Source organism: Polypterus senegalus, chromosome 3, assembly GCF_016835505.1.
Source record: "Polypterus senegalus isolate Bchr_013 chromosome 3, ASM1683550v1, whole genome shotgun sequence".
Classification (NCBI taxonomy): Eukaryota; Metazoa; Chordata; class Cladistia; order Polypteriformes; family Polypteridae; genus Polypterus; species Polypterus senegalus.
This window is the reverse complement of record NC_053156.1, coordinates 267870007-267885615: the sequence shown is the minus strand read 5'-3', so window position 1 is coordinate 267885615 and position 15609 is coordinate 267870007. Positions and strand designations below refer to the sequence as shown.

Sequence of the window (15609 nt, the reverse complement as noted above, 5' to 3'; positions counted from 1 at the left end):
ACTGAGCATAAACATAGCCGTGCCCCTTGGGTGCTGCTGCTTGATATCCCCCTACCTGTGCTAGGTCAGTCTCTGGCATGAACTCAAAGCACAGCTCTTGCTGTCTCGTTTGTACTGACAAATGCAGTTCCATAGGGTTAGTAAGCAGAAATTTATGTGGCAGTGTGGATAAAGTGAGCAAGACCACAATGATCATCAACAAAGGACCAGAGAAAAGATTTTTCCAAAATGAAATAGATAATTTAAAAACTTTAAGCGTGTTCCATTTGTTCAACAAAGGCCATATTCCCTTTGAAATGAGAAATAGGGGAAATAAAGCAAAAGTCTTTGAAAATGAAGTAAGCTTACAATAAACTTAAGAAATAAAATCAGAAATGTTTACTGAAATATTTAAAGTTGTTGAGTAACACTGCAAATATCATAAAAATGCACATTCATGCTGTTGAAATTAAAATAGTCCTGTATATTTAATGTGTTAATATGCAGCAAGACAAATACCATCAGTTTGTCAAATATAAACCTTCAGTATACAGTAAATGGTTGAACATAACTGAATTAGTCATAAGGAGTTTAAAGTTTTTTAATAGTTTACACTGTATTGTATGGGTTCATTTAAAAATTACTTTTGATTGTTTAGTAATTAAGTGAAATTAAGTGAAATACTTGGTGTTGAAAATTGAATTACTGCATGGTGATAATTCTTCCATCTATTCCATTTCTGAACAAAAACCCAACATACATTCATATGAAGACACTCTTCTTTGTGATGTAGTATAAAACTCCATACATGCAAAGACCAGGCCAAATTCAAACCCACGTCTGATTTATTTGGCAATTTGAAAGATGCAATATATTTATTTCTGAACAAAAAAAATGAAGCCTCACTTTCATGTAAAAATTGTATGCCTAACTTGTAGAAAGTAAAGGATAATTAGTGTAACAAAGTCATTGGTTTTATGATGTATCCCAATTTCACATTCCTTCATATATATCGGTGTTTAATGGCCGGTCTTCACGGCTATTTTGGTGAATTAAACAAGGACAGGCACATCTGAAAAACAGAAATGCAGATTTCTTGTTGGGGTTCATCCCCAACAAGAACAGGAAGTAAACCTAAAAGAATAGCTCAGAATACTTCTGATTGGATAAATATTTATTAGAGCTTTTGAGCTGAAGCAAGACTCACAAAAATGTGTTTTAAAGGCGAGAAATAGTGGTGTCCATTATGCAAAAAAAAAAAAAAACGGGCAGAGAAGCAGTTGTACTGTATGTTATTCCCAAAATAGTCAGCCAAAACATGAAGAGGTGATCAGTGAAAAATCTCAAACCACAGAGTCCACTTCTCTCTGAAAGACTGCAGATGTGCTATTTTTTTTAAATGCACAGTATTTTATAAGCAGTATTTTTGCCCACTATTTCACATACAGTACATTTTAAAAATTTCAGGAAAACGTGAATGAATCTAAGAGACGCTAGAATGTCTATTATATCATTACCTGAAAACAGCATTCAAAAGAGAGTGAGGTAATTAAAGCTATACCTATTAACTTTACAATACAGATTATATTTTACAGCAGGGGGATTTCATTACAGCTTTTAGCTTTACAATATTGATTATATTTTACAGTCACGAAAGTCACATTGTTTTATTGCAGGTGCCATTAAAAATCATATTAACCCCTTTAATGTTAAACTAGTAGATGTGCTTCTGTGATAAATGTCAAGAAAAACCTTGCTTTATAGAAAGTGGGGAAAATATTCAAAGCAAAGTACTGGAAAAATACACATTTAAATTGCAAAAGAAACATACTGTACAAGAAAATGGACAAATGCTGTTGATTCCACCCCCTCCCCAATCAAAGGGTTTTCACGTACAACCAAGGAGGAGTAAGAGGGTATAATGACAAACAAAATGTAAAATCTAGCTGAACTTGAAATTGTCACATTTTCCAACAGTTGGAACACAGAGTTTCAGAACAAGAAACAAAAAGTAACCCAATTGCTTCTACTCAGCAGGTTTCTTCACGTTACAGTAATCCACTAGCAGCAGAAATCCAACATCTCAGTCATAACATGCTGGTTACCCCTTCAAAATAGTCAAACCAAAATGGTCAAGTTCATTAAGATTTAGATTATACTTCAGGTGGTATATCTCATATTTCTTTGGTCCTTGAAAGTACTTTTATTAAAATAGTGATTTATTTAAATTGTGGCTACTTTACAATAAATACAATTCCAATTTCCTAGAAATCTCTCAGTCTTTCAACAACCCGAGCTTTCTCAGAGCTACCTTCCTATCCTCTTCTGTTGAAGTTTTTGGCGTGATCTGGATACTGTTAGTCAGAAAATGCTGCGTCTTTTCAGGGACTCGTGGAGCAGGATAAGATTTCCTTACTATTTTTGAGTTCAACTTCATCTCCTCTTTTTGTATGTCCCCTTCCTGAAGGTCAAAATCCTTTCCATTTCCAAGGGAGGCTGGGCGAGGTCTGGAGTTCCGGAGGGAGCTTTGCAATGAAGTATCTGAAACAGGTTTGGCAGCAGTGGAGTTAGTTTTAGGAGGGTTGGTCTGGTTCGCTTTATTAGCCATGTAGCTGGCCAGACCCATTCCTGAGCGTTCCAGGGTTACAGATTTGAAGTTTGCAGACTTGCTGAAAAAAAGGTTTTCTTGTTTGATTGTACGCAGGTCTGTTCCTGAGCGAGGGCGCATACTGTGACTATGTGAGAACTCTGTCTCTGCATTGTCTACACGGCCTTCGGGCAATGGCTTGGGCTTTGGAAAGTCTCCAAGAGATATCTGTCCAACAGGTAAAGCCTCCATTGACCTGTGATGTTTCAGAGGGTGGCCAAGCTCTGCTTTCAGCTGTGAATCAGAGTTCTGTTTAAGTAATCCAAGTTTCTTTAGGGCTTCAATTCTTGATTTTTGTGGGTCACTAGTAGCTAATGGTTTTGGAATACCCTCAGTTGGGGATCCCAGATTTGGGCTAGTTTGCTCTTTCCATGCTCTGCTGTGGATTTCATGGTTTGATAAATGTCCAGTTCCTATTGATGTATTTAACTGTATATTTGGAGGGAATTTCTTTGGCTTTGGAGCAGTAGGTGGGGGGCTCCTTGTCTGAGGTTCATGGGCTTCTTCCTTTTTATGAGGAGCAACTGAAGCCATAGAAATAGGAGCCACAGATTCCTTTACACTGAGGCCTGGAGGCAGAGTAGATACGGTTATGTTTTGAGTGGGGAGGACTTTGTTTATTTCTGCTGGATTTGGGGGAGGCTTCTTGATACTTGCTCGCTCCCTTAATCTACTTAGTCCTTCTAAAGTCAAAGGTTGGCTGGAAGCAACACTGGTCCGCTTTGCCAAGACTTCACTTTTGTTGAAAGAAACATTTGAAATCTCTTGGGGTTTTTGGTGCAGCTCTTTGGAAAAAGGTGACCTCTGAATATTTTCGTTTATCACTGCTTTCTCCACATTATCTCTAAAAAATGGTGGTGGTGGTGGTGGAATAACATCTGACACATTCAATGCATTGCGACTTAACTCTCGAGTTGTGATCTTTGGTTTTCCACCTGAAGAATGGTCCCTTTCAGTTAATTCACTGGAGGTTGGAAGCATTTTAGAAGAGGAAGTATCCCTGGTGCTTACTGCATCAGCTTTCTTCCCAGACACCAATAAGTCAGACTGGAGACTGCTTCTGCTTCCCTGGGGTGATGCTGCTGTGTGACTATTTCCATAAACATCTAAATAAAGGAAAAAAAAATGTTTAGTATACAGCATTATAATGGATGATGTGAGAAAATGTAAATAAAAATTCAACAAAGTGGAAATCTGAAATCAGGAAATAAAAGTCATTTTCTTAACTTTCAAGGAGCCAATGCTAGAATGAACACTAGCTGAACACAAGAGACATTGTAAGCCAAATTGGACATAGCCCATTCTGATAGTGTTTTAGTGGCACACAAGGAGTGTTAAGACCACAGATTTGACAGGAATTTAGAAAGTCAATGACATCATCCCACCTGCATTCCAGAATGAATACTAAAGTGAACGGCTGAACTGCAGCTCTACCGACACTTTGGTCAGCTCTGGGCCTTGATCCAATCACCAGAGTGATTTCTTCAAAACTAGGTGTACTCATCACTCCTGTCTCTTTGGAGTTGAAAGTGAACAAAATCACTCTCTTTTCCGGAGCTAAAATCCGATGATCTGCTTTCCTTTGGGGAGAAAATTAACTCATTATCTGTGAAGGAAAAACTTCACAAACATTCTTTGACATACAATTTACTCTTCATAGAGCCATGGGGCTGGATGCCATAAACTAGCTCCAAGATGCACTTTTCTAAGCCAAGCTGTGTGCCAGTGATTGAGCCCTATTTGAGAAGTAGCATTGCTTCAAGAAGGGTAGTTCAGTGCCAATACTCGTGTCAGAAAGATGAAAGATTTCTATGAAATTGGGGGACACAGCAAAGAGATTAACAGAAACATCACACCACACACAATGGACAAAGAACCACATAATAAAAACCAAGAGCACCCTCCAGTGCAAGCAGAGTCCCCTACTTGAACCTGGAGTAACAAACGCAGCTCCACACAGCATCCTTAAAGCCTTGGCATCATAAAATTGTTTATATGTACCTTGATAAATTAGAACTCTAAATAGTCAGTAATCAGCCAGCCTCTCCTAAGTAACATGCTTGTCTGCATCGTATTTCTTGCATCCTGTCTTCTATGTTGATATTTATGAAGGTATCATATTTCTATAATCGTTGTGTTTATATTATTCTGTTTCTTAATACAAGTGTGCTTCAGTTACCTTGATATAAATCTAAATGGCACATAAAACCCTCCTACAGATGAAAGTAAGGAAAAATAAATTGTGAGCTTTAGCAAATGATTCAATTACTGGCATAGCCAAATGCAAAACTGATTAATCTGCCAACTTATTAACATCAATTAATCTGTTGTTCTTCTCACATCAACATTCTTCACAGCACCCTCACATTTACAGAGCAAGACATTAACCAACATAACTTCCTCTTTTTTGACTCTGGAAACAAATCAGGGTTGTTAGAGGAACACCAGAGAGAATATGCAAACTCCTCACAGATGGCACCCCTACCAGCAATCAAATATGGGATCAAGCTCTACAAGATGGCACCATTCCTTCATAATGCAACTTCTAGAGGCCTGATTCAAATAAATATGGAATGTGCAGCTGACTGTGGCTGTTGTCAAACTGATATGAAAGCTCCCTCTCTTTCTGCTGAATGCTTGACAGCCTAACCCCTGCAGAACAACATTCTTTTCCTTTCACAGTGCATACCTTTGAGAGAACATACTTTTTACATACCAGCGCAATGAGTGATAAACCCAAGAAACATATGCTAAGTCTAGAAAAGGCACAAGTCAATTTATAGAATTCTGGCAGTTCACTCATTTAAGTCACATAAAATAAAAGTGTGCCTCAGATTCAATTGAAAGATGGTCATAATGTTTATGTTTTGTAAAAAGTTCTGATATCCAGTTTAGTAGTTGAGCAAACTGCATTGTCAACTCATTTGCTGCCTAAAATATTTATTGCATCTCGTCAACCCAAATCATATTTCACCATTCCTTTTTCCCTTATTCAACTATGAAAAATACATAAGATAAAATAAACAGTGTGTTAATATTCTATGTTAAATAATCACTGAAGATAAATTCATTTTGAAATTAATTTTTGATTGCACCACTTTTCATTAATCCATATTAATCACCCATTCTTCCAGGATTTTAAATTACAATGGCTCTGAATTTCCTCCAAACAGAATTTGCCTTTGTTTGGCAGGATTCATTGAGTTACTAAGTTGGATTTTGATATGATTAGTTTTGTTTCGAGTGCTTTACAAAACTAAAAGCAGACTTTTTTTCCAGTGCACCAGAATTAGAGACAGTTGGCGGTCTTGGTACAAATACAGTACAGATGGTTGGCTTAACTGAATCCCTTGGATCAGTTATTGAGTTCCTCTCACCATTTTACTGAAGAAATCCGCTTACTATGGAGAAACACTGCCTCAAGATACATGTAAAGGACTCAAATGGCCTTGTCTTAAAAACTTTATTATAAATTATATATTTTAAGGGAAACAGTGCTCACCAAAACCATTTTACCCAATGCCCAGATCTCACTGTCACATGAAACTAACAGCAGGCTGATAGCAACGGAACAGCAATTAGAAACACTCAAAAGCTACAAAAAAACTGAGTTTGTGGTTTCAAGTTCCGATTTTTTGTCACATGTACTTAGTATATTGAAATACTTATCTGTATGTTTCTTACAGAATGGTGAAAACGTTACAATATCAACCACTGAAAATGAATACAAACTTATTTATGACTGGCTCCTTGATTCTTACTAAAATTAGGGGAAAGACTGCAGTCTTCCAGTTAGTGACAGCCTCTGCTGATGGATTTTGGACTTCTGAATTTCAAGTATAGGAGTCTGGTAAACAGCTTTGATGGTACAACAGAGCCAGAGACTATAATTATTACTCCGGAATAGCAGTTCCGGATTACAGGATAGTGAGTTCTGGGGCTTAATTAGCTTATGCTGTATTGTATATCTGTTACATTAGGAGACCAATTTCCTTAAATATGCTGTACACTTCAACACTATAAAAATATGTATAAAAACTTAACAGCATATCACTCCCCTCACCATATTTTCAAGTGACATAGTGCAACAAGAAAAGCAAATGCAATAACCCAACTCATCATATAAAAGTAAAAACTTGATAAAAAAAAATGTAGAATGCAAACAAAAATTGAAAATAAAAGTCTCACAGGGTAATGAATGCATTTACTTGTTAGTTTTTTTTATCATTTTTTCTGATTAGGCCATCATGCTGAACCTGGGCCCATTCCATTAGCAGTCACTGCTGAATGACACACCTTACCATTCGGTTACAAGGCACACTCAAGCAGTCACTCTTATTCACTCAGACTGGTTCAGTTTACAGTTATTTATTAACCAAACTTGTATATCTCTGGAATGTGCAAAGAAATCAATGTCCACAGAATGCATGGGATCAGAGTAGTGACTGCATTTCACTAGCATTCAGAATTCTAGCAATGAAAGAGTATGATCAGATGAATGTGACATTATGTACCTTGATAATGACCACCAGCTCGCTTCGCTCGCCAACCCCCGGGTTTGGTTAACCAGATATAAAATTTAAAAAGATTGTTATTTTCATTTCATTCATTTTTTATTTCTTGATATTTGCCAGTAAAAAAGCTGTAGTGAATGAGTTATCCTCACAGTGCAGTGTACAGGTGGGTACAAAATTGACTTAGGCACCAAGAACAAAGGGCTATGGCGGAAGGAACTTTTTCAGAAGTAGGTGATGTTAAAAATGGTGTCCCGCAGTGATTAGTTCTGGGGTTGGTGTTCTTTTTAATATATAAAAACAATTTGGTTAGACATACAAATGATGAGCTGGTCAATTTTACAGATGACAGTAAAGTACAGGGAAGGGCAGATAATGTAGAATCGACAGAATCATTACAGGGGGAGATGGACAGAATACAGGTTTGAGAAGACTTATGGCAGATGAAATGTAATGTTAAGTAAATGTAAGATATTACACAAAGTAAAAATGTTACATTTCAATATACATTGGAAATATGTACACGGTTTCAACCTTGTAGACCACAGTTTGTTTCTTGGTTCCAGTCAAAGGCTGCCACTTGGAAACTCAATAGATGGCTAAGCATGCTCGGCAGAACAGGCAAAAGGTTAATCTGCAGTTGTGTTTAACATGGATGACCAACCAGGTGCCTTTTGCTTTGGAAGAGTATGCAGAAATTTCACCTTATCTTGACTAACAGATAAAATTTTGAAAGCTTGCTGAACATTGGCTGGTAGAGGCTGCAGAAGGTCTTTAATCCACCTCAGAAAAATAACTAGTATGCGTCCACCCAGAGATGCAGGTGGTGTGGGAGCACAGGTAGCTTTCTTTTAAAACATATCCATCATCTGCAATGTTCTTAATCCTATCTTACCAGAAAATGTCTTGTATATCATTTAAAGTCTAAGCAACTGGGTCAATACTCGCCTGATCCTTCACTGCCAGGAAACACTAGATTCCATTATATATGATTTTTTATAAATATTAAAAATGAACTCCCATGATTTATAAAGTCACACTCTTATAGTCCTATATAACAAATAGACAGGAAGAAATGTGATGCAGAATAATTTTTAGACCTTGGAACTAGCACCATAAAAACATTCCACTACAAGTGTGCAGTTTCATGGGACGATATTTATCTAGACATTTAACAGAGTCCCTCAAATGGAAGGATATTTGCCTCTGTAAGACCTTACCACTGTATGCAGAATGTTAAAACAGTGCAGTTCAAAAAGAAAAACTGGTAGAGTAGGTAGTGCTTCATGGATCCAGTGTCCTGGGATCAAATCACACACACCCGGCCATATTCCTGTCTTGGTTTTTCCTCCAGGAAGAATTGCTAGATAGAATGATGGGTGATTTCAGATTGAGCCAGTGCGAGTATGAGAATGGGCCCAGTGATAGATTAGCGTCCTGCTCAAGATAGTTATCGGACTTTCAGTGCTATCGAGGTAGATATAAATGAATTTAAAAATAAAGCCATCCACTTTATTGGCCAAGTTGATGGACTTCTAACCAGGTTTCTGTTTGTGGTGGTCATTTCTTGTGAAATTTATCTTTATTGTTGGCTTACTGTTGGCTAAAACTTTAGGGACTTTCAATAAGACTTTAGGGATTTTCAGTAAGACTTTAGGGACTTTCAAAACTCGACTTGATGATTTTTTTTTTTTGGAAGAAATAAGTGGGTAGGACTGGCAAGCTTTATTCGGCTGAATGGCTTGTTCTCCTTTAGATTGTTCTAATGTTCAAACTGACACCAATATGAAATGGCTAGGAAAAAGAAAGTTACATTTCAATACAGCTGCCATGATATGTAAAACAAAGTGACAGATCTCAAGAGGGAATGCTGTTAAAACTACAAATCATCATTCTGTGGTTTGCATAATGGAGCTTCTTGTTAGAGTAACTAATAAACGATACAAAATTGTCTGAAAATTGTTTAGCCTTACATATTATGTATAGCTTTTAATTTTTTTTTGTTCTTCATAAGTGGGATTTTCTATTATTTATTTTTTCCAAATGTCTATAACCAGCATGTTCTCACTCAGTGGTCCTAACCAAAGCTTCTTCATTATAAGCTGGCTACATAGCGTCCATTAGCAGAGTTGCCAGTGTCGTAAAAGAAACACACCGAGTGCGTGGAGGAGTTCGATACTGTTTATATGTCAGTAAAGTCATATATGTATATGGAGAGTTTATTTATAAGTGATTTAGAATTATACTATACTAAATAGCCTCTTTTTTGTATTCTTTTACACAAACTGATAATTTACACTTTCAGTTATTACTTCCGATATTTAATCGCAGCCATTTTTTTTTCTATCAACTTAAGTTACAATGCACATTGTCCATATTCGAAGAGACAAAGAAAACTTTCCAGTGCAGATATAATGGTCAAGAGAACACTAAGGCTGAGAGACATGTACTGGAAGTTAGATCAGTAAAAGATGACAGAGAAAAAGTACACTGAAACAGCAGAACACTGTGGTAATACTAACCCTTGAACTTGCTCCTTCCTAAGTCAACTCCATCGCTCTCACTATTTGACAATCCACTGTCCGACTCTGTATCCAAGGAGTCAATGGTTTCCTCTAAAAACATAAGGCACGCTCTCTCCTCAGGAGACAGATACTCCAAGCTTTCATTACTCTGCAAGAGGTTATAAAAATCAGCTATTACAGGCTGAAAGAAACATTACTTCAGAAATTAAAATAAGGAAAAAAAACAGAAAGACCTACCATGGTGGAATGGCTTGAGCTGAGGCTGGCCATACTGTCACAACTACCTGTGCCACTCAATCTGGTGATGCCGTTCATTGGCCAGCTATCCGTTTTCGGCATCAGGAACAGGTAGGGAAGGTGCGGTTAGAGGCCGACTTCCTTCTAGAACAAAGAGGAAAAGTTCTTCCCATTAGTCAAAGAAAAAAAAAAAAAAAAACGTTTTATTTAATCTACAATGATAATGAGCTTATACATCGGTTTAATTTGAAAGCTATCACTACCTGAATTGTTAAATCAAGCAGCCTAAAAATCTCAAACTGGAAGAACATAAAAGAAAAGATAGTTGCTACATTTGAGACACTGAGAAGTGCGGCACCTGTAAACCAGACAAATTCAATATGTGATCTTTGTAACGCACACAAAGATCACTTTATAAAAAAAGTAAATAAAATGAAGCGCTTGCTTTGTTTATATGCGTGGGCTGACCTGTGGGTCTTTTTTTAGCACCCATGAGAGCTCAAAGGATTGCTGCTAGCTCCACTGCAGCTTTCTCTGCGAAAGAACAAAGCCCTATTTGTAAACGGCAACCCTTTCACGTACCGTGACCTCAATTAGGTTATTTAAGCCAACTATCCAACCAACACAAAATAAGAGTACAGCTTTTCTAAGTTGGTTGCTTTGCACTAATATCTTCAGTTAAAGGTGCCATATCAATGACAGAGTCACCATTATCTGTACCACTTATGGAACTAAATACCACAAACCAGAGGCTAGCTGAGCAACATGTCAAAGCAGCTATATGTGATGAAATCCACACAGAACAGCAATTTCATTTATTATATTTTTGTATTTAAGAAGAATTTGTAATCAGGGAACACTATAATTTTACTTTTCCTATATATATCGTACTTTTCAATGAATTTACACACATTAGGTATCCCTGGACACGATTCGACCACTTTTGGAGTTAGTACAGTTATTAGCATTGCAAATATAAATCTCAAGAAATACATGTTTTATAGAATTATTTTATTGTTTCCCAAATGCAGCACATTTGGGGAAGGAAAACAGAATTTTCTCTTGCTGAAAATGTATTTCATTTCATCTAATTAAACTGCCAAAAAAAAAACAAAAAAAAAAAAACCACATCACAGCCTTATACAGCAAAACACGTGGCATTTTCTTAAAGCAGTAATGCTTCGAATTTGAAATTGGGAAAGAGGAAACCCTAAAAATGAAATGTAAAAGTTAGCAAGGGCCGGGCTTTAGGATAAAGCACCCATTGTCAGACATGGCCAGTGTTCACTACATTCATGCCAGTATTACCAGAATATCTTTTAATATACAGAGGAAGGTATTTGACTACTGAAAGGCTCCAAATAAGCTTTACAAAATATTACGCTAAAGAAAAATAAATGAGGCCTAAGAAACAAACTGCTGAGGTCTTTGCCAAGTCTTTAAACTTTTAAAAACACTCCACCCAAAAACTATGTTACTTACCACATGTAATTTTAAGTGATGGCTGAGAGAAAAATTTTTAATCTCGTGTTTTCATGGAGAATGAAAGAAAAATGTTTCTGATATAATAGAGCCCAATGGCAACCAGTGTTACACAACAGCAAACGAAGTCAAAACACGTCCATGGGGAAAAACAGAAAAAAAAAATTCTCACATTATTTGTGAAGTATAATCCATGTGTTCGTTATCCAATCATATCCTCAAAATGTGCAGAACACTTATTTTTTTACTAAAATATTATTAACAGTTACTTCTAGAATGCAAGACTATTGAGCAATGAATGAAGGAGAGAAGCAGGTCTTCAGTTCAAAAGCACAGAATTATGGGAGTGCGTTTTCCTTTTTAGAATAACGCTACTTTTTCTGGCAGTAACGGTTGCTAATATTTTACCAAAAGATGCAAGTGTCTTGTATGTTGGAGCATATGGATTATGCAAACACAAGTAACATTTAGAGCAGGGGTGGGCAAATTCAGTCCTGGAGGGCCACAGAGGCTGCAGGTTTTTGCTCCATCCCAGTTGCTTAATTAGAAAACAATCCGTGCCAAGAATTTAATTTGATGGCTTGTTAGTGCTTTAACTCTGCCATATCAGGCCATTCTCATATCCTAGATGTTCTTCCCCTTTGTAAGGATATCATCTAAATGATTTGAAGGCTAAAATGGAGTAATACTCAATCTTTCACTTTTTTCTCTTTACTTTCCTTCCAAGTATTTAATTAAAGCCAATAGTGCATGACACAAACACAGGTGTAAATGGTAACAAGCTAAATGGAGAAAAGCTGCTTTCTTTTGTCATTTGAATTTTATTGCTAATAAAAAGCCACTAAAAACCAAGAGAACAGCTGTTTAAGACTAAAACAAGCAATAAGGGTTCAGAATCGTAACGAGCGAGACAACTAAAGTGAAGCACAAGTGTTACTTTAGCAAGAAGTGCTTCATATGGCGCTTTTCCACTGCATAGTACGGCACGACACGGTTCAGTTCAGCTCACTTTTGGGGGGTTTTCCACTGGGAACAGTACCTGGTACCTGGTCCTTTTTTTAGTACCACCTCAGCCGAGGTTCCAAGCGCGCCGAACCGTTACCAAAACGTGACGTGTAAACTCTGCTGGTCACTGATTGGCCGGAGAAAATCGTCATTACTGCGTCACTGAACTTGCGACACGAGACACAACAGACCCGCTAGATTTTTAGCACAGCCAGCGAAGGTTCGGACGCACCATTTTGTTTTAACCAAAAATGGCTGTTTCGTGGTCTATTGAGGAAGTGCAGACGTTCCTCTCGTTGGTAGCCGAGGAGCGGATCCAGCGAGAGCTGGACGGGGCGACGCGGAATGAAAAAGTTTTTCAGGAGGTCGCTTGTGGCGCGTTTACGATGATGTCACGGCAGTAGAGGCGGCGCAACTATAAACGACACGTGAATAATCCCGCCCACTCTAAAGCGGTAATAAACTGCAGTTGAAACGCAAACCGAGCTGAACTGAGCCGAACCAAGGTGAGCTGTACTGAACCGTGCTGTGCCGTACTATGCAGTGGAAAGGCGCCATTATTAAGCAATTGGGTTGGAACAAAAACCTGCAGCCACTGCGGCCCTGCAGGACTGATTTTGCCCACCCCTGATTTAGACTATTTTTTTCCTCTATGGACATTTTTTCACATCATTTGCCGTTGTGCAGCACAGATTGCCATTAGGCTGCATTACATCAAACTTTTGTCTCACATTCTGCATGAAAACATTACAATTTTTTCTCGGCCATCACTACAAGCTACATTTTTATGTAAGATATAAGAGTGAGTGTGGTATTCCTTTAGGGATGCTAACCACGTACATGGACCCATGTGGTCCTTAAACACGTAAGACTGAGAATGATTTGCTATCCCTGCATGCCTTTTGCATCCCTTCTGCGAAGTCAAGCAGTACCTTTGCCATTGAAGTTTGTGCTGCTTAGGTAAAGCTGAATACTTAGGCCAAGCACATTCAGTTTTCCACCATTTGCAGAACACTAACATACAGAATAACATACAGCAACAAAACTAAAATGGACATAGTGTGCCATCAGAATCAACACAATTTTAATAGGACCTTTTTCCACATTTAGCAGTTTAAAAAAATACGCAGAATAAAATTTTATTAAGCAGCGGGTCACAGCACTGAAGTGAAAAATGGCTTGCCCACCATCACTGCCATCTGTGTATAATTAAACTGGACACAAGTAGTGTATGATGCTAAGACTGGGTGGCTAGCTGCTCATATCACGATGACATTGGAAAACCAGGCCAACTGCTGTTTGTGTAAGTGTGTGTAGTGCAGAAAAGGACCTCTGGATACCTTGGGCTAAAGGAAAGAAGAATTCAACAGTTCAACGGCTTTCCTGGTCATTAATTCTTACGGATTATTTTTTAAAAACTGCTCATCATTAACTACGCATTGATTGATCATTTGAGGCCACCCAACAGGTGGCACGCTTTGATTAGCCAATAGTCTTCATCCCCATTGACCTGAGCGAACTTTAAATCAAATCTGTGATAATTATGGTTTGTTAGAATTGTTGACAATTTTTTTTTTTTGTTTTATATAAACAGCGTTCCAGGTTTACTTTGAATCATTCAGTTTGCATGGCGGCTCTAGTTTTATTATAGATAATGTTGATTATTGGGCTACTCAGAGGAGAAAAAAAAAAAAAAGAAAAAGTGATGTTTTGTTAAGTAGCCAGAGTAAAGAAATGTCAGTCACAGCTGGACTTCTAGATTAAAAGCATGGTCTATTGCGGTCATTCAAAGACTTAGAAGACTGAAACCTATTCAGGTGGCACTCCCCAATTTGTCACAATTATGTTATGTCTTAAATCGATCTCTACCGAACTGCACAGTACAGATAACATGTTGCACAATCCGAGTTAAAAATAGACAGCTACTTTAAAGATTGCACAAAAATGAATCACATTACAGCCAAGTCAGTAGGCTTATAGTTGACTAGCTGGCTACATGGTTGACTATGCCAAAAAAAAAACAAAGTCAGGCTAATTCAGAATTAAAAGCCTGTACTGTGGTTCCTCTGCTTAAATCTAAGAAGCAGTGTTTTATGTTTTATCACTGTAACACTGCCAGGACAAACGGAAACACCTACTTTAACTCAAAGACGCTGTGCTAAAATGGAATAACCTGCTTTTACGCATGCGGACATCATGTTCTTATCAGGGCTGTTATCTGTCGGCTGACTGTCTGTGCTACGTACTGTTGCCAGACAGGAAGCAGCTACATCTGATATTGAAAAATTAAAACTGCTTCAGAAAAACTGTGTACATCAGTTAATCCCTTTCTTGTATTTATGTTTTTTATTTCTAGAAAACAGAAGTGTCCGAATGTGAACTTACACCAAATGGAGAACTGGAGTTTCTCTATCAGCTCCTTGAAAGGTAAAAAGCATCTGTAAATCATTTTTGTCAGTTCCATAAAATTTATTCCAGGATGGAATTTTGTTGGTAGCAATTGTTCTGTGGGCACAAGTCAGAATAATACTGGGGTGGAGATGCCACATTCTCACATTGGAGATTATTGCTGTTAACCAAATTTAGAATAAGAGGACAAATGAAATTAAAAAAAGACACACAATATGAGCATATGAGAAGAAGATATAAACTAATGGTTTCACATTAGTTCTTTTATGTGCATACAAGAAACTTGAGATGCTATGAGGAATGCAACAAAAAAAAATATATTAAATCTCTTCACTTGAATTACCCAGAAAAACAAATGACGTCTTTCAAAGAAATATCAGTTTCATTCATTTCTTTACAACATCCTGGACACATTTTAAAAAAATGCAGCCACTTTGATTGACGTGTCCCAGAGCTGTAAAGCATAATGAGCCACTCATGTCCTAAAAGGAAACAGTCCTCCCAGACGACAAAGCACTTAAACCGATATTGTCTAAAGTCGAAGCGCAGTCATATACAATTTCATGGCCCTGGATGGGAGGGCTTATCTCCTCTGTCTGCAAAGAAAAGGGTAGCTCACTAATCTTCTTGGGCTACCTTAAAGCTCCTTATGTTGCAGACTTGCACTGTCGTGTGGAACCTGAATCATACATGCACGCACACACAGAGTAAAGCCAAGATCATTTACTTAAATCATAGCCCTAGCTCAGATGGCTTACTCGCAACTGGCTGCTCAATTGAATGGAAATTAGTTGGAAGTGTGCACTCATAT

General features: G+C 37.6%; 1 protein-coding gene across 3 annotated transcripts in view; it reads right to left on the bottom strand.

Moving 5' to 3' along the window:
- Positions 1-565: 565 nt before the first annotated feature.
- Positions 566-15609, bottom strand: part of zgc:158258 (uncharacterized protein LOC791186 homolog) — a 38717-nt gene continuing 23673 nt past the window's right edge. For 2 of the 3 annotated variants that reach the window (XM_039749135.1, XM_039749134.1), the window contains exons 2-4: positions 9903-10046; positions 9663-9813; positions 566-3732 (exon numbers count right to left, since the gene is read on the bottom strand). In XM_039749135.1, coding sequence (XP_039605069.1) covers positions 2255-3732; positions 9663-9813; positions 9903-10004 — 1731 coding nt within the window. In that variant the 5' untranslated portion in view covers positions 10005-10046 and the 3' untranslated portion in view covers positions 566-2254. Of the gene's footprint in view, positions 3733-9662; positions 9814-9902; positions 10047-10165; positions 10950-15609 lie in introns of those variants that run through there. The other variant, XM_039749136.1, reaches the window with a different exon arrangement.